This window comes from Entelurus aequoreus, linkage group LG14 (assembly GCF_033978785.1).
Source record: "Entelurus aequoreus isolate RoL-2023_Sb linkage group LG14, RoL_Eaeq_v1.1, whole genome shotgun sequence".
NCBI classification, from domain to species: Eukaryota; Metazoa; Chordata; class Actinopteri; order Syngnathiformes; family Syngnathidae; genus Entelurus; species Entelurus aequoreus.
This window is the reverse complement of record NC_084744.1, coordinates 22,699,526-22,720,101: the sequence shown is the minus strand read 5'-3', so window position 1 is coordinate 22,720,101 and position 20,576 is coordinate 22,699,526. Positions and strand designations below refer to the sequence as shown.

The 20,576-nt window shown below is 40.1% G+C and overlaps 1 protein-coding gene across 1 annotated transcript in view; it reads left to right on the top strand.

The window, feature by feature from the left end:
* LOC133664519 (zinc finger protein 260-like) overlaps nucleotides 1-20,576 on the top strand; it is a 41,339-nt gene continuing 20,763 nt past the window's right edge. Inside the window, exons 1-2 of the mRNA XM_062069213.1 lie at nucleotides 1-481; nucleotides 15,698-17,079. Coding sequence (XP_061925197.1) covers nucleotides 295-481; nucleotides 15,698-17,079 — 1,569 coding nt within the window. The 5' untranslated portion in view covers nucleotides 1-294. The remainder of the gene's footprint in view (nucleotides 482-15,697; nucleotides 17,080-20,576) is intronic.

Sequence of the window (20,576 nt, the reverse complement as noted above, 5' to 3'; positions counted from 1 at the left end):
TCCCAGCTTCCGGGGTAAACGGAATACGGCATAAATGAGCAGTCAGTCTTATTATTTGTACTCCAGTTTGATATATTTACGTCGTATAAAATACATATTTGATTCTTTATTTAAGGATAAAGTCGTCTCGATGCGCTAGAAGCACTGTGCCGCTTTCCTGCTATCTTTGCTTGTTAGTTAGCTTAGCTCGTTAGTTAGCTTAGCTTGTTAGCTGCTAACAGAAGACACAGAAGTTATCAACACGTCGCTAAGTAGAGATCGAGTGTGAGAGTAAAGTGTTGTGATTGTGTGAAAATGTCTACATTACAAATGTTGAGAGCGTTGGTGGATCAGCGACTAACTGCTGCCGCTGAAGAAATATTTGTAGTGTTAGAAAGAACGATAACAGAATACGACGTGGAACTTTCTAGAACAAAAGAAGAGAATAATCAACTTCTGGACGCTGTTTTCAAGAAACATCGAGTTGTGTTACACAGAACAGGTTTGTTGACTTCTTACTCTCACATGTTTACTAACTTTATATTTGACTAATAACAAAAAAATGACATTTGGAATAAATAATATAATCACAATGACCAGTGGTGGAACAAGTCGGAGCTGGGCCGGGGGCGGGGCCCATGACGGGGCCCCCTGAACTCAAATAATAAAACTAATTCTAACATCATTTCTGACACCCCAACCAGGCTAACTTCTGACACCCCAACCAGGCTATCCTCTGGAAATATGCCTTATAATAGCCACAAACTGGAGGATGCACTTTAAATTAGGATACAACTTTAAAAAATAGTTTGAAGGTTTTATGGAATTTTCCAGGGTGTACATGGCCTTCCGCCCCCCTGTGACCTCAAAAGGGACAAGTGGTAGAAAATGGATGGAAGGATGTAAAAAGACACATAGAACGATATTTATATCCTTTAGATGCATGAAAGATAAAGTTGAGTTAATGAAACATGTAGAATAGATTGTGTTTTACACCCTCCGTTTAAAAAGGGTACAGTTAGGGCTGGACCATTATGGCAAAAATAATAATCACCATTATTTTAATTGATATTGTAATCACAATTTAATTACACAATTATTCATTAATTTGAAAACACCAGTGTTTATTTTACTAACAAAACTCAACTGTAAATATAGTTTAAAAAAACGGATGTTAGTTAATACCGAATAAACCACAACAAGTAAAATGATAGTGAAAATACATTTAAATGACAATGGCAGTATAAAAAACTATAAAATTCATTTTTTAGACACCCCAACGAAGCTAACGTCTGACACCCCAACCAGGCTAACTTCTGACACCCCATCCAGGCTAACTTCTGACACCACAACCCGCTAAGTTCTGACACCCCTAACTTCTGACACCCCAACCCGGCTAACTTCTGACAGCCCAACGAATAAAATATAACTTCTGACAACCCAACCAGGCTAACTTGTGACACTCCAACCCGGCTAACTTGTGACACCCCAACCCGGCTAACTTGTGACACCCCAACCCGGCTAACTTGTGACACCCTAACCAGTCTAATTTCTAACACCACAACCAGGCTAACTTCTGACTTCACAACCCGGCCAACTTGTGACACAGTTAAAATTCGAGGCCTGCAAATTTTGATATCAGTGGCCGCTAGGATTGGGTATCGTTTGCATTCGAACGATTCCGATTCTTTGTTTCGATTCCGATTCCTGACAATTCTCGATTCCGATTCTTTTAAGAGGCAGGGTCAAAAAAAAGTTTAGGATATTTTAAATGAGCTAGCTAACCTACAGTCTTTCTGAATGAAATAGTCTGACATTCTCCATCAATTTTAATTCTATTAACTTTTTATGAACTTTACTATAAATTCCTCACAGGGCTGTTTTCAACTAGAATATAAATATCAAATCTATGAACTTGAATATAAATATTATAAATTATGAATACATTTTCCCAGGGGTACACTTTCCTCAAGAGAGCTTTATTTTTGAAAACCTCATGAAAACACCTTTACACATAAGTGTATGATGCTGCAGGAAACCTCATGAAAACACATTTACACATAAGTGTATGATGCTGCAGGAAATCTCATGAAAACACCTTTACACATAAGTGTATGATGCTGCAGGAAACCTCATGAAAACACCTTTACACATAAGTGTATGATGCTGCAGGAAACCTCATGAAATCACCTTTACACATAAGTGTATGATGCTGCAGGAAAGAGCACATCGCAGAGCCTCTAGCAGGTTGTAAATTGTCTATGAAAAAATACGCCGGCTAATTTGTTAGCTGCCTCACGTTGGCGCAAAACACATTATTTATTGCATATACAGGTAAAAGCCAGTAAATTAGAATATTTTGAAAAACTTGATTTATTTCAGTAATTGCATTCAAAAGGTGTAACTTGTACATTATATTTATTCATTGCACACAGACTGATGCATTCAAATGTTTATTTCATTTAATTTTGATGATTTGAAGTGGCAACAAATGAAAATCCAAAATTCCGTGTGTCACAAAATTAGAATATTACTTAAGGCTAATACAAAAAAGGGATTTTTAGAAATGTTGGCCAACTGAAAAGTATGAAAATGAAAAATATGAGCATGTACAATACTCAATACTTGGTTGGAGCTCCTTTTGCCTCAATTACTGCGTTAATGCGGCGTGGCATGGAGTCGATGAGTTTCTGGCACTGCTCAGGTGTTATGAGAGCCCAGGTTGCTCTGATAGTGGCCTTCAACTCTTCTGCGTTTTTGGGTCTGGCATTCTGCATCTTCCTTTTCACAATACCCCACAGATTTTCTATGGGGCTAAGGTCAGGGGAGTTGGCGGGCCAATTTAGAACAGAAATACCATGGTCCGTAAACCAGGCACGGGTAGATTTTGCGCTGTGTGCAGGCGCCAAGTCCTGTTGGAACTTGAAATCTCCATCTCCATAGAGCAGGTCAGCAGCAGGAAGCATGAAGTGCTCTAAAACTTGCTGGTAGACGGCTGCGTTGACCCTGGATCTCAGGAAACAGAGTGGACCGACACCAGCAGATGACATGGCACCCCAAACCATCACTGATGGTGGAAACTTTACACTAGACTTCAGGCAACGTGGATCCTGTGCCTCTCCTGTCTTCCTCCAGACTCTGGGACAAGTCTAGCGGGACACGCATTTATTTGTACTCCATGAACTCGGAGGTGCTTCATCATGTTCGACGTGCACCCTCCTAAGCACGAAACAGTCCTGTCGCACGTGTTACATTTAGCCGATATTTCATTTTTTTTTAGTAAAGTAAAGCCACACTCTCGACCGCCGACGCCCGCTATCCCTGCTTGACTGACTCGCTCGGCTACATAGGCTCGGCTATGCTAACACTTCCGGCGGTGGGCGCTTCTTCGTTGGTGTTCAGCGGCTTCTTCTTCCGGTCGGCGGACTTATTCTTTTTTTCCGGTCGGCGGACTGGGTATCGAAACTAGGAATCGAAATTTAAACTTTTGAACGATTCCGGGAGAATCGGAAAGTTAGTCCCGGTTCCAATCGATACTCGATACCCAAACTAGTGGCTGCTATACGGAGTCCAAAAAAACGTTTTGGTATATAAAATGTGTGGCCGGTGGCTGCTATAGACAAGGTATACAACACTACTTTTTTCTGCGGGGGAAATCTTTGTGAGCGCCATAGACAGTTGGCCGCTAACACAGGTTTGACTGTATTATAGTTGTTATATTCACGTGTTCATTTATCATGACCAGCCCCCTAAAACCATGTCAACATCTCCCCAATCTTGTTCCATACGTTTGTGCTGGATTGTGATGCAAACATTGTTTGTCCAATTATATCTTGTATGTTATTCCTGTTTTATAATTCATTACTAGCCCCAAAACCTCCTCAAACTTGTCTCTATCGTCTGTGCTACATTAGGTTTCATGTTAACGTTTTAGAATTTTTATGTAACTAACGTGTTAATATTCATAACCAGCACCCTTTGCCGCCCCCACCACTTTGTCAAAATGTCTCTCAACTTCTACGTGTATTGAATATTTTCATAGAGCATTAAAAACTGTTAAAAACCTTTGAAATATATATTATTATCTATAATTAGAGCCTTCTAAACATGAAATAACAGTTGATAGTCACCTTTTCAGTCCTTTCAACCGATATAGTAGCCTGTATTGCAGACCTGGGCATTCTGCGGCCCGCGGGCCGCATCCAGCCCTTTGTGCGTCCCTGTCCGGCCCGCGTGAGGCCAATTATAAATTACAAAATAAATTTTAAAAAGTATCTATGTCGAGTGTGCAATACAACGGTGCTGCTTTTGTTTTGAAAATCGTTATTTGTATTACTTCCGTGTGGACGTATGCGTGATTGTGAGTGAATGTGAACAACTGCAATTACAAAATAAAGTTGAAAAAACATCTATGTCCTGCGCGCAATACAACTGTGCTGCTTTTATTTTGAAAAGTATTATTTATGGGCGTGTGTCCGTGTGTAACCTGCGAGTGAAGGTGCACATGCAGCGACAAGTGATGCACGGTTTACACCCGAGACGCCAAAAAGAGAAAAGTTGATGAGGAATGCCGTGTTTTCAACAACACATGAACTGCAAAGCAACGTCCCCTCACCTAAGGTGCGTGCCTGCGCAATTGCGCACTGCTCAAGCGTCCGCTGCGCGCAGCAAGTATATGCCGCGCACCAAATCAAATCCCATCTGAATTATAAACAAAATAAACATATTTATTCTATGGAATTTTGCAATGCAACTTTGAGTGACAGTGACAACAAGCGGCCCTAATGGTGTTCGTCAACACCGTTCAATTGAACACCGTTCAATTATTGTAACGTCTATCGAGATGCTTCGAGGACAGGAATTATATCGATCACTTTATTGAACAAAACTGTTTATATTCGGACATAACCACACCAAAAACATGAGTAAAACAATTCTATCTCGAAAAACTAGTAATTTTCTGCCGTACAAACCAGGCCAAAACCAACTTGTCATCTGTCACCAACACGCATAGCACTAAACCACTGGTGCGTTTAAGGCCACACAAAAAGTCGGACAACTCAAACACCACACAAAGTTACACTATGACTCCTCAGTCATACGTGTGCTTATTTTACTGTCATTTATTATTAATGTTAATTTATATATATTAGTCATGGGATGCTGTTACACACACTATGTTGAAGTATTACTATTATTATTATTATTATTATTATTTATCTTACGGTATATATCAAAAATAATATTGAGCAAAATTTAATTGAAATATTGTCGATGTGGCCCTCCAGCAGTGCTCGGGTAGCTCATGCGGCCCCCGGTAAAAATTAATTGCCCACCCCTGCTGTATTGTGTTCTTCTGTAGATTACAGTACTCACTGATAGCCCGGAGCATCCTCCAAGCATCACCCGGCCACCACAACATGATCACTACGTGGAAATAACCAGACAATACATCTAAATGCGACAACAAATATCTTTATTTCATATGCATAATTGCCGTATTTTCCGGACTATATAGTGTGCCGGTATGTAAGCAACACCCATTAGATTTTAGAAGAAAATATTTTTTTCCATATATTAGCTGCACCGGACTATAAACCACAGACATATTCGTTGTGAAATGAGTTATTTACACATAAATATTTTGTAAATGTCTATTTACATACCTTAGTGCCTGTAACAGGGCAGTAAAACGGTAGATTAAACAAAACAGAAGTCATCGTCATGGACCCACTAGCTGCGCAAGCTAGCTCTCCAATCAGCTAAACGGACTCAATAACTCCAGGGTGACGTTTTGGCGAATTTACTGAGGAATTTGTGAAACTGACACAATACAAAAATAATGCCATTGTAAGTTAATAATACTAACACAGGCGCTCGTAAATGTGTTGGCATATTAGCTAATGATGCTAGCTTCATTACATTGCGATAGCACGTACAAATCTGCATGAAAACACTCCTACAGACATCACACATGGGATGGTTTCTTAACCCTTGTGTAATGTTCATATTGTTGTTACTCAGCCAGCGTTTGTGGGTCTGATGGACCCGTTGCATTTTGTGGCTTTCAGTATTTTAACACTTTTATGTTAAAATACTGAACAGATGTTTACCTTATCCCAATAAACATCTGTTCAGTATTTTATAGGGGTGTAACGGTACACAAGAATTTTGGTTCGGTGGGGACGGCGTGGCGCTGTTGGGAGAGTTCCTGTGCCAGCAACCTGAGGGTTCCTGGTTCAATCCCCACCTCCTACCAGCCTCGTCACGTCCAATGTGTCCTTGAGCAAGACACTTCACCCTTGCTCCTGATGGGTCGTGGTTAGGGCCTTGCATGGCAGCTCCCGCCATCTGTGTGTGAATGTGTGTGTGAATGTGGAAGTAGTGTCAAAGCGCTTTGAGTACCTTGAAGGTAGAAAAGCGCTATACAAGTATAACCCATTTACCATTTACGTACCTCGGTTTAGAGGTCACGGTTCGGCTTATTTTCGGTACAGTAAGAAAACAACAAAATATAAATTTTTGGGTTATTTATTTACCAAATTTGCAAAATCTTCCACCAAAAATATTTTTCTTAGTGGAATATTTGATGTGAAGTAATGGGAACCTTGGATAGGTCAATAATTCATAATAACATTGATTTTAAATCAATATTATGTTTTGAGCAATGACAGTTTGAAAGAAAAAAGCCCAGCTTTGTTTTATTAGTCAACATTGCAACTTTTTCTAAATTACATTTAACCTTTAGGCTTTTTTATTTCACTTTTGTTATGTTTTTGTTAGGGATGTCCGATAATGGCTTTTTGCCGATATCCGATATTCCGATATTCCGATATTGTCCAACTCTTTAATTACCGATACCGATATCAACCGATATATGCAGTCGTGGAATTAACACATTATTATGCCTAATTTGGACAACCAGGTATGGTGAAGATAAGGTGCTTTTTAAAAAAATTTGTAAAATAAGATAAATAAATTAAAAACATTTTCTTGAATAAAAAAGAAAGTACAACAATATAAAAACAGTTACATAGAAACTAGTAATGAATGAAAATTAGTAAAATGAAGTGTTAAAGGTTAGTACTATTAGTGGAGCAGCAGCACGCACAATCATGTGTGCTTACGGACTGTATCCCTTGCAGACTGTATTGATATATATTGATATATAATGTAGGAACCAGAATATTGATAACAGAAAGAAACAACCCTTTTGTGTGAATGAGTGTAAATGGGGGAGGGAGGTTTTTTGGGTTGGTGCACTAATTGTAAGTGTATCTTGTGTTTTTTATGTTGATTTAATTTAAAAAAACAAAACAAAAAAAAAAAAAAAAACGATACCGATAATTTCCGATATTACATTTTAACGCATATATCGGCCGATTATATCGGCAGGCCGATATTATCGGACATCTCTAGTTTTTGTTTATTTTAATAGTATTTTTAGAATGTGCCGTGGGCCTTTAAAACATTAGCTGTGGGCCGCAAATGGCCTCCGGGGCACACTTTTGACACCCCTGCTATAGATCATAAAAGATTAAATGTGATAAATCTATGGATAAAAAGCAGACCCTGGCGACGCATGCGCGTTTATCATAACTCTCTGTCTCTCTCTGTCTCTCCCTCACCAATGCTGCTGCACGCACAATTTGTTTTGTTTTTAACCCCTTCTTAACCCTGAACGTACATTGAAAATACACGCAACCCTAACTCAAAATGCCGGACATTTGAGGCATTTAAAAAACTGCGCCCGGACAGCCCCGCAAAAGAGGACATGTCCGGTGAAAAGAGGACGTATGGTCAGTCTGTCGTAGCCCCGTTGCTGCTAGCTGCTAGCTGCTAGCAGCTAGCATGCCGTGTTTTGATTGATTGATTGAAACTTTTATTAGTAGCTTGCACAGTTCAGTACATATTCCGTACAATTGACCACTAAATGGTAACACCTGAATACATTTTTCAACTTGTTTAAGTAAATCAATTCATGGTGTTGTGCCTCGGTGTGCATTGTTTACACAACGTGCGGTATGCTACTTAATATGTCCGTGTGGAAACTCGTTCGGTACACCTCCAAACCTAACCGAAGCCCCGTACCGAAACGGTTCAATACAAATAATACACGTAACGTTACACCCCTAGTATTTTAACATAGAAGTGTTTGATTGTGAGGCATTAAAAGCCACAAAATGCAACGGATCCATCAGACCCACAAACATTGGCAGAGTAACAACAATATGAACGTTGCACGGAAAATTTCTCTGCCAGTTTCTGCACGCCACAGGGATTCTTCTTTTGTGTTTCTGCACCTGCGGTTCCCACACAAGGTTGCAACATCAGTGTTTCCATACTTGCCAACCCTCCCGTTTATAGCGGGAGAATCCCGATATTCAGCGCCTCTCCCGACAACCTCCTGGCAGAGATTTTCTCCCGACAAACTCCCGGTATTCAGCCGGAGCTGGAGGCCACGCCCCCTCCAGCTCAATGCGGACCTGAGACTGAGTGGGGACAGTCTGTTCTCACGTCCGCTTTCCCACAAAATAAACAGCTTGCCTGCCCAAAGACGTCATAACATCTAGGGCTTTTATAGAGTGCACAACTGCGCACACAACAAGGAGACGAAGCAGAAGAACGAGGAAATTACAGACATGGCGGCCGAAATGATATACTCATCATGAACGGAGAAGTTAAACAGGACAATACTGCCATCTAATGGATAGCCACTGGAACACTGAAATTCAAGTATTTTTATTTTTTTCTATGTAAATAAAATAAAATTAAAAAAAATATATATAGCTAGAATTCACTGAAAGTCAAGTATTTCATACATACATACATACATACATATATATATATATATATATATATATATATATATATATATATATATATATGAAATACTCGAGTTGGTGAATTCTAGCTGTAAATAACCACGCCCCCAACCACGCCCCCCGCCCCCAAACACCCCCCCGACCAAGCCCCCCCCCCACCTCCCAATATTGGAGGTCTCAATGTTGGCAAGTATGGTGTTTCCCATAAACTGCCAAGATACCTGTGGCGGTGGGGCGTGACTATGGGCGTGGTCACCATGACATCATCGAGTAATTTGCATAATTTACTACAATGATATGATTTTCTCTAAAAAGGCTCAAAAAATGTATACTTCCTAATTAATAATAACAGTTTTGTTTTAAACGTCCATCCATCCATCCATCCATTTTACAATATAATTACAACACTTTATGTACATATTTATATACAGATTTGAACAATAAGTTATTCACTGAAATATATTTATTAATTGTGGTTCTTACAAAAAATATATCTTATAAAAATATAAAAGCTAAAATGTCTCTTAAAGCTCTGCCCCTTTAATTAGTGCATACTAAATAATTTAACTTTAGCGTACTACTACAACCATATTATTTACCAGCAACATAAAGTGAAACAGAGGCAGAGGTGTCCCGCCACAGTCAGTAACAAATAAACAGAAAACAGTAGTGGTGGTAGATAGAGACAAAGCTTCATCAAACATCTGATCCACTGAACAAAGAGCTCCAAAAATCTTGATCCTACACTTCTCTTTTGTAAAGTAAATCTGAACAGCCGATATGGGCATCTACATCAACTATATGATTTGCCTGAGAAGCTGGACAGGACACACACAAAAAAAAAAATTACAATTTTTTTTTTTTTTTTTTGTGGCGGCCTTAATTCTTTCGTGGCGGGCCGCCACAAATAAATTAATGTGTGGGAAACACTGAACATTGTTTGTCAACACTGTCTGCTCTCATTTTCTCGCACGTTTGACCCTCTGATGTTCTGTGTACCTAGACTCTGTCCTCCTCCTGTCTAGGCCTGCTGTGTGTGTGTGTGTGTGTGTGTGTGTGTGTGTGTGTGTGTGTGTGTGTGTGTGTGTGTGTGTGTGTGTGTGTGTGTGTGTGTGTGTGTGTGTGTGTGTGTGTGTGTGTGTGTGTGTGTGTGTGTGTGTGTGTGTGTGTGTGTGTGTCAATTTCCACACTTCTATTAGCCCCGGGTCCAGTGTACCGGACATCTTATATGTAATAGAAATGTTTAGGGGGGGGGGGGGGTGCACGGTGTGTGGTCATTAAATATGTATTCTCTTTCATAGTTCTTTTATTGATTTCACATTCACATTAACAACAAATTCAAACCCTCTTCATCCCCTATCCCTGCTGTCACTCAACACAAAAACAAAAGTACGAGTACAAAAGTACCCAGAGTAAAAAAATAAAATGTTTTCAATACAAGGCACTTGAAACAAAGTAATTGAAAGCTGAAACACACTGTAGAAGCAGCATGACAAGGCCTGAAACGTCGGCAGTCATATTTAGGTACATAGGGCTATTCCTGCACTTGTATAGAGGATTGGTCAAAAAAAGTCAAAAAAGGTCTCCACACTTTAAAAAACTTGTTTTCAGAGCCCCGTAATGTATATCTTATTTTCTCGAACTTCAGGTTTGCTAGTACGTCTTTTATCCAGTGGGAGAATGAGGGTGGGACAGCCTCCTTCCACTTCAACAATATCAGGCGGCGTGCGAGGAGGGTGGTAAAGGCAACTATTTTGGAAGCACAGTCATCTTAATTGCATTGACTCTGCCTATAAGTGAAATGAAAAGGGGAGTCCAATTAGCCAGATCTTGCTTGGTTTGTATAAACAGCTTTCCAAAGTTTTAATTGAAGAGGTATTTAAAATTATTTGTAATAGTAACTCCGAGGTAAGTAAAACTGTCTGTAGTGATCCTAAAGGGCAACGTAATGTTTTCTAGTATTGAGACGTCCATATTCAAGGGCAGTAGCTCACTTTTATTTAAATTCAATTTATAACCGGAGATTTCACCAAACCGTTGTAACAGGCTAAGAATTTATGGGATTGCAGACTCTGCGTTGGACACATAAAGGAGAAGGTCGTCAGCATAAAGGGACAATTTATGTTCTATGTTTCCTCTATTTATGCCCATTATGGAGTGATTAGACCTAATGGCTAAAGCTAGGGGTTCGATAGCCAGGACAAAAAGAAGGGGGCATCCCTGGCGAGTTCCACGGTGTAAATCAAAAGGACTTGAATACAAATTATTAGTCAGAATCATAGCAGAAGGGCTGGAATATAACAGTTGTATCCATGTGATGAATGTTTCCCCGAATCCGAATGTTGCCAGCGTTTCAAAGAGGTAGTCCCATTCTACTATATCGAATGCCTTCTCTGCATCCATGGAGAGAAGACATTCTGATGCAGCTTGACAAGGAGTGTACATTATGTTAAACAGGCGTCGGGTATTAAAAAAGGAGCGTCTATGCTTAACAAAACCTGTCTGGTCTGGGGATATTGAACTGGGTAAAATGTTTTCCAAACGGTAAGCCAGTACTTTGGCCAATATTTTATAGTCTGTGTTTAACAAAGATATGGGTCTATAGGATCCGCAGTCTAAGGGGTCCTTGCTCTTTTTTGCCAGTAATGTTATGCATGCCTGATTTAGGGTGGTTGAAAGAAATGCCGCTTCTAGTGATTCTGAATACGTGGCTGCCAAAATAGGAGCTAACTGTGTGGAGAATTTCACATAAAATTCACACGGCAAACCATCCAAACCAGGTGATTTTTTTTTAGTTTGTAGAGACTTAATGGCCTCCAATATTTCTTGTTGTGTTACTGGCTTATCTAGATGTAAGACCTGATCTGGTGGCAAGGATGGGATATGTAGATCCTTAAAAAAATCCTGTATGGCATTGGGGTTGGAGGGACTGTTGGACGCAGACAGTTTACAATAGTAATCTTTAAAAATGTTATTTATTTCCTGTTGGTCTGTAGTGACCCTACCATCCTGAGAAAGCACCCCATTAATAATTAAGTTTAGCTCTTGCCCCCTTCAATTGCCTGGCCAGAATTTCCCCTGCCTTCTCACCATGTTCATACAGAGCACTCCTATTCCTGAGCAGAAGATTTTCAATGAATATTCTGCTTTAAGTTTCAGGCGCTCTTTATATAAGTCAGGAGATGGGAATTGTGCATATATTTGATCAATTTCAGCTATTTGCTGGTCCAGACTTAGTTGTTTTGCTTCCGAGTTCTTTGTCTTATTAGCCATAAAAGATATTATCTGCCCTCTTAAGTAAGCCTTAAGGGCCTCCCAAACAGTTGCAACTGAAACATCTGTTGTCATGTTTATTTCCAAAAATAGAGAGATTTAGTCTGATAAAAAAAAGTACAAAGTTTTCATCTGCTAATAATAGAGAATTAAAACCGCCAATTTCTTGTAATTGTCCTTGATTCAGGCAAATTCAGCTTCAATAAAAGGGGAGCATGGTCCGATATTAATATGGTTTGATACTCACAAGAACTTATGTAGGGAGTTAATTTATTGTCAGTGAAAAAATAGTCGATTCTGCTATATGTGTGGTGCACATGCGAGAAGAAGGAGTATTCCCTACTTTTTGGATGCAAAAAACGCCATGTATTGGATATACCAAATCCTGAAAGAAAAGTTTGTATATAGGAAACTGATTTGGATGCTACATAACCTTTTCTGGCTGTTGATCTGTCCATCCCAGGTTCTAAACGAAAATTAAAATCACCTCCCATAATGAGCTGGTGAGAGTTTAGATCTGGAAGTAATTTGATGAGACCATCAAAAAACTGGGCATCATCAAAATTCGGAGCATATACATTAGCCAGTACAGCCTTGGTGTTATAGAGTTGGCCAGTAACTATAATATAACGTCCGTTTGAGTCTGCTATGGTGTCAGAGGGGATAAAAGATATATTCTTATTTATCAATATGGCAACGCCTCTCTCGCCTTAGCCTGAAAAGTAGAATGGAAGAGCTGACCCACCCAACCACATTTTAAACGAGAGTGATCTGACCTTCGAAGGTGGGTCCCCTGCAGAAAGGCAATTACCGTCTTCAGACGCTTGAGGTGTACTAGTGTTTTTTTCCTCTTTACCGGGTGATTCAGGCCCTTGACATTCCAGCTAACGAGGATGATGTCACAGTTCATGCTGCTTCTATGTGTGATATGGAAAGACAGTTAAACATCAAACACGTGATACGGTGCCTATTAAGTTTAGACCAGGTACTCAGGTAATAATGGACAGCCTTTATGCCTTGAGTGACAGCAAAACAAAAACAACCCCCACACCCAACCCTAAGGTGAATTCAGCTATTTAAAAAAACAGCACACCTTCCCTAACTAACTTAAAGACTTCCAGATTACTTCTTGAAAAGAAAAAACCCTCTGCTCCCCCATATTATTAATATATTAAGTACCCCACCTGATACAGGGAAAATAACTGAGTACAGAGATACATTAGATGTAAATAGAACAAGGTAAACTATTAAATGTATATATAATCAAAAAATAAGCTTAAACCAGCCTGCAATTTGTGGACCCTATGGAGAAGTGTAGATAAGAAAGAGGGAAAAATATTTAAAAAATAGAAAAAAATTGATAAAAAAATTTTTAAATTAAAAACTTTATAGAGACAAAACTCTACAAAATGAAATAATCCAATGAAGCTTGATCATTTTCAAAAAAGATACAAATTAAATGGGAAAAAAGGGCTCCTTTATACACGTGCATCTCAAATGAGGTAGGGAAAATAAGAGAAAATAATAAATTATAGGCTTAAATGGATATATGCTGCTGCTGAAACTTTACAAACTTCTATCTAGACCGATATAAAAGCTAGCTATAAACACATGGTAGCAACAACAGTGATATAGATTGAGGTAGAAAGTATAACGTGTAATATGATTATACAGTCCAGGTCTTAAACTCACTGTAGCTCGTAAACACACTTTGTTGATGAGACCGTTATGAAGAGTCTTTATACGCATTGATGTAGTTATCTGCCTCGGCTACTGATCCGAGCCAAACGCGAGTGCCGTTCGTCTGTGTGATGCGGAGCCTGGCCGGGTAGAGTAGCGAGGGTTTGAGTTCCATCTTGTACAGAGACGCCATCGAAGTCCGGTAAGCCCTCTGCTGATTCACTACCTCTGGAGAGTAGTCCTCGTAAACTCTGAACACGTGCCCGTGGTATTGCAGCGTTCCCCTCCTCCTAGCCTCCCGGATCAGCAGCTCTTTACTTTGGAAGCAATGAAAAAAGAGCAGGATAGGTCGGGGCTTGTCCCCGTGTGCCGGCTTGGGAGCCAGGCTGCGATGAGCGCGGTCCAGCTCCGGTGGAGAGGCGGATACTTCCTCACCTAATACTTCCTTCAGCAACAGGGAGAAAAACTTGGTAGGTTGCGGGCCTTCTATCCCTTCAGGTAAGCCAACGAGCCAGGCATTACTCCGCCTGCTCCTTCCCTCCAGGTTAGCTTAGCCTTTAGCTTCTGGTTGTCGGCCTTTAGCATATCACAAACAGCCTCCACCTGCTCCAACCACTGATGTAGGGATTTAGCATTTTCCTCCAGAGAGGTCAGTCTGTAGTTATGACAGTTGACCGTCTCCTGAAGTCCGTCCAGCTTCTCGTTCACCAAGCTAAAGGATGTTTTGAGCTCCGTTAGCAAGGTTGATCTGTGGTCCGATAGTATAGCAATCAGCTCAGATTTGCTAACGGCTGCAGCATCGGCCTCTGCCTTCTCTTGCGATTTTGCGGATTTGGGAGGCATCATCGGTCATGAAGCGTGTTGTTATGCGTCGTCGTGGTAGAAAAAAGTTACCAGCGGTTAAATACTCTTGAAATACAAGTCGGGTGCATGTTAAAAGGAAGAGTAAGGCGGGAGCTAGAGGCTAATACGTCTTCACGCCATGCGTCCTCAACCGGAAGTCTGACCTTAAATATGTATTCTGATATACCTGTATGTTCTTCACAGAAAATGAGCCAAAGTCAGTGAGTCTCAGTTTGAAAAATGTATTAATTGTATCATTTTTCTTTTAATAAAAAATGAAAACGGGTCCCACAGACCCGAACACCACACAAGGGTTAAGTAAGTATTGTTTTAGTTATATTGTAAAACTTACAAACGTTGCTTAGAGTGATCAATGAAGAATCCATACGAGTAGCAACACTATGGATGACTAGAAGACCGAATGGCATTCCAACTTCCGGGTCAAAGCTCAGTCTAAACAAAAGGGCAATGCAGCACCCACAGAGAATAAACTCATCTAAACGACGCCATGGCACAAACAATAACACACTTATTCAGTGTTTGCTTGTTTGTTTTTTAAACTATTTGCATTATGGTAGCCATCCACAAGCTTCTGGTTGAATTTTTGACCACTCCTTTTGACAAAATTGCTGCAGTTCAGCTAATTAACCTGATTTAGCCGTTCCTTTACCACTTTTGAGGTGTGTTTGGGGTCATTGTCCTGTTGGAACACCCAACTGCGCCCAAGATCCAACCTCCGGGCGGATGATTTTAGCTTGTCCTGGAGAATTTGGAGGTAATCCTCCTTTTTCATTGTCCCATTTACTCTCTGTGAAGCACCAGTTCAATTGGCCGCAAAACAGGCCCAGAGCATAATACTACCACCACCATGCTTGACGGTAGGTGTGGTGTTCCTGGTATTAAAGGCCTCACCTTTTCTCCTCAAAACATATTGCTGGGTATTGTGGCCAAACAGATCCATTTTTGTTTCTTCTGACATCACATGGACAAAGATGTCTTTTGATCGCGACTGCATATTGGTGCTGGACAATGTCTCATGTGACTGAGCAAAACTGGCCTTTTCTAAAAGCATATGTTTGTTTTCTCCTGTCCCGCAGATGTTGATGATGAACGTCATCTCCATGAGCGGGAGGAAGAACCACCACCCTTCTGCATAAAAGAGGAAGAAGAGGTACCACAGCCCCCAAACATTAAAAACGAAGAGGGGGTACCACAGCCCCCAAACATTAAAAATGAAGAGGGGGTACCACAGCTCCCAAACATTAAAAATGAAGAGGGGGTACCACAGCCCCCAAACATTAAAAATGAAGAGGAGGTACCACAGCCCCACATTAAAGAGGAAGCGGAGGAACACAACATCAGTCAGGAGGGCGAGCATCTTGAAGGACTGGTGGAGTTCCCAGTGACTGGTGTCCCTGTGAAGAGTAAAGAGGATGAGGTCGAAGGTGAAAGTGAGGAGAAGAGAGAGGCGGAGCCTCCAAGCAGCAGCTCAACACAACACATGACAACAGAAGCTGATGGAGACCACTGTGGAGGATCACAAGCAGACCAGCTCGTAGCTCCACTATCAGATAGTGAGGACACAACGTCACACTCTTCTGACACTGATGATGAAGACTCTACAGATGATAAGACATGGGACCCTGACAACACTGACTGGAAATGTTCTCACTGTGACAAAAGTTTTGGCCTCAAAAAGTCTCTAAATAGACACATGAAAAATCACACTGGAGAGAAACCATTTCCGTGCTCGGCGTGTAATCAAGTATTCAGCGTAAAAGCGGACCTGATAAAACACGCAAGAATACACACTCAAGATAAATATTTTTTTTGTTCAGTGTGTGGCGAATCTTTCACACGGCGTGAAAGTTTGAAAAGACACATGAGAAGACACCCTGAAGTGAAACTATTTTTCTGTTCGGTGTGCGGGGCAGGTTTTGTTAAAAAGGACAGTTTGAATAAACATATGAAAACACACACGGGAGAAAAACCTTTTTCCTGCGCAACCTGCGGCATGTGTTTTTCAAGGAAGGACAGTTTGAGAGAGCACACAAGAAAACACACCGGAGAAAAACCTTTTCCCTGCTCAACCTGTGGCTTATGCTTTTCCAGGAGGGACCGATTGAAAGAGCACACAAGAACGCACACTGGAGAAAAACCTTTTTCCTGTTCTGTGTGTGATTCAAATTTTGGCCGAAGTGATTATTTGAAAATCCACATGAGAATGCACACTGGAGAAAAACCTTTCTCCTGTACAACCTGTGGTTTAGGTTTTACAAGGAAGAGCCGTTTGAATTATCACACGAGAATACACACTGGGGGGAAAGTGCTGAGTTGCAGTGTGTGTGATGAAAAATTCTCTCATGAGTACCAACTCAGCAAACACAAGTGTGCTGGTGAAAACAGCGGCAGTAAAATAGAAAAGCGCTCCGCAGACCTCCACCAGGATCCGGATGTTGATCAGGATCAACACCGAAATGTAATCACTTGTTCCTTATCCCATTTCTGACATGTCCTGAAAGTTGCACTGATGTCCAACCAGACTTTTGTTTTATTTTGTTATGATGCAAACTACCTGCCTGACTATCAAACATAGTTACTTTTAGTTACTTTTCAATTACTTCAATGGCAAACATGAAAATATGTTTCTTAGTTACACATCCTGGAAAACAACATCCACACAACAGTTTATATTTATTAGACTTAGACTTCCTTTTATTGTCATTCAAATTTGAACTTTACAGCACAGATAAGAACGCAGTTTGGTTGCATTAGCTCGTGGTAGTGCAGGATAAAAGAGCAATAAGGTGCAGATATAAATAAATAGATTACTGTACAGATAAATATATTGCACTTTTGCATATGCATCCACGTTTATGGATGTATGTTATATTGTCTTTATATTCCTGCGAGTTAATCCATTTTGGGGGTTAATTATGCACACCTTTTTGTCACGGCCCGGGCGCCCTCATCTGTGCGCTCTGCTGTTTGCCTCTCCAAGAGCGCACCTGCGCGTGTCAGTCCTGCTGCCGCCGGCAGCTGCAGTCAATCTCCGGCAATCAGCACACCTGAAGTTGATCAGAGGTCCCGCCTTCAAAAGCCTGCACAACCTGCTACTCCTTACCGGAACGTAGTCTTCTGTTCGAGTACACTACCCCTTCGTTCCCGAGTTTCGAGCTGTGTGCCTCGTCTCACCCCGCGTTTCCTCTGCTTCCTTGACTGCCTCTCGGATCTCGACCTCCCGCTTGGACACGGACCTTCTTCGCCCCGCTATAGCGCCCCGACTTCCTGCCTGCTCACGGACCTCCGAGCTCTGCCTTGTCCCTCCTGATCTTCCGCCTCTCGCTCAACACTACCGATCACACTCAACAGCTAATCTCCACACATAGTCACACACCATTCACACTTTGGATCTAGTCACACTCCATTCTCTTGTTTATTTAGTTTGTTGCTTGTTATTATATATGTATATAGTGTGTACATATATAATACATCACAGAGTTAAATACTACACCCCCTTGTGGTCTGCGCCGTCTACTCCCCCCGTACACAACACTTGTACGATAGACATTTTTATTTGTACTAGCAATTTTAAACCAGCGCTGTATCCTTTGCATGTGACCTTGTAGAAAAAGATATCTGTTTTTCATGAATAATGCTCTGAATCTTTGAGACGGTCAACAAAAAACAAGTCTATTTTTTTAATTGGTCAATTGGTTCACCTGTCTCTGATTGGCAATCAGGGCACACCTGTTCCAAGTTGCCAGTCAGGCCCTTTTGTCAGTGCTGGATCATTGCTTGCCCTTGCTTAGTGATCGTTGTTTCGCTTGTGCTGGTAATGGCAAGTTTCCTGTGCACTTCCCAGCTGCACTATTTCTACCTTGTTTTTGAATATTGACTTTATTGACGTAAAGTAAAGTGAACCACCGAACGTAACAATAACAATGTACGGTATTAACCTTGGAGACTGGACTTCTACGGTATCTCCCTTCAGCTGCTTCTTTGTCATAGACACCATCAGCAGCTTGTACATACGTTCATGGATACATGTTTGCCTTTTGGACGTTGTTTTAACATTATCTGCTATATCAGGACAAGAAAACTTGTAATGTTGTGTTCGTAAGTCTTGAGTAAGATGATAAAAGTGATATTAGACAATCAGACACTGTTATGCTAATAGGCCATGTTATTCTTAAATGATCTATTAAATTAATTTCATGGCAAGTATATATATATATATATATATATATATATATATATATATATATATATATATATATATATATATATATATATATATATATATATATATATATTTATATATATATATATACATATGTATACATATATATGTATACATATGTATACATATATATGTATACATATATGTATATTTATTTAAAAACTAAGTATCACTGTTGCCTTTAACGCATTTTTTAAATGTATTTTTACGAATTGAAATAAAAATGGATTCGCATTTCCGGATTTACTGACTTCTTTTTGTTACACAATTACAGTCGTGGTCAAAAGTGTACATACACTTGTAAAGAACATCATGTCATGGCTGTCTTGAGTTTCCAATCATTTCTACAACTTTTTTTTTTGTGATAGAGTGATTGGAACACATACTTGTTGGTGACAAAAACATTCATGAAGTTTGGTTATTTTATGAATTTATTATGGGTCTACTGGAAATGTGAGCAAATGTGCTGGGTCAAAAGTATACATACATCAATGTTAATATTTGCTTACATGTCCCTTGGCAAGTTTCACTGCAATAAGGCGCTTTTGGTAGCCATCCACAAGCTTCTGCTTGAATTTTTGACCACAAAATTGGTGCAGTTCAGCTAAATGTGTTGCTTTTATGACATGGACTTGTTTCTTCAGCATTGTCCACACGTTTAAGTCAGGACTTTGGGAAGGCCATTCTAAAACCTTCATTCTAGCCTGATTTAGCCATTCCTTTACCACTTTTGACGCGTGTTTGGGGTCATTGTCCTGTTGGAACACCCAACTGCGCCCAAGACCCAACCTCCGGGCTGATGATTTTAGCTTGTCCTGAAGAATTTGGAGGTAATCCTCCTTTTTCATTGTCCCATTTACTCTCTTTAAAGCAGTGGTCCCCAACCACCGGGCTGCACAAGAAATACATTTAAAAAATAAATATATATATATATATATAAATATATATAAATATTTTTTTTTTTAAATTAAATCAACATTTACACAATATATACATTATATATCAATATAGATCAATACAGTCTGCAGGGATACAGTCCGTAGGCACATATGATTGTATTTCTTTATGAAAAAAAGAAAAATAACACACTTATTCAGTGTTTGCGTGTGTTTTTGTTTTTAACTATTTGCATTTGGGCCGTCAGCAAAGAAAAATCCATAAATTAGCTGCACCGTTTTATAAGCCGCAGGGCTCAAATTGTAGGAAAAAAGTAGTGGCTTATAGTCTGGAATTTATGGTACTCTAGTTTAGCTACTTTCAAATAATATAATCAGTAAAGTAACAAAGGTGTTTTTTAAGGAGTAATCAGATAACTTGTATATCTTATTCCACCAAAATAATCACTGTAGTGCTCCCCGAAGAACCTGGCCGTATTTATCAAGCGTCTTAGAGTGCCATTTTACACTTAAGTCCTGAGAATTTGCGAAATTTAGTCCTACTCTCAAACTTAAGAATAAAAGCTCTTTATCAAATTTCTTAAGTCTAAGAATCACTCCTACTCTCCACGATATTTAAGAGACCTTCTGAGGTGTCTTAAGTGGTTAGGAGTTGCCAGCAGGGGGTGGCACTGAGGCGAGAGAGACGTGCGCGAACGTTCAGGGAGCGGAAGGATGTCCTGGCTTTGTTTGATGACGAGCAGCTGATCAAACAGTATCGTTTAGACAGAGCGGGTATTATTTTTGTCACAGATTGAATAATTTTCGATTCCTTGTTGATTTCTGCATGTGGCTGCA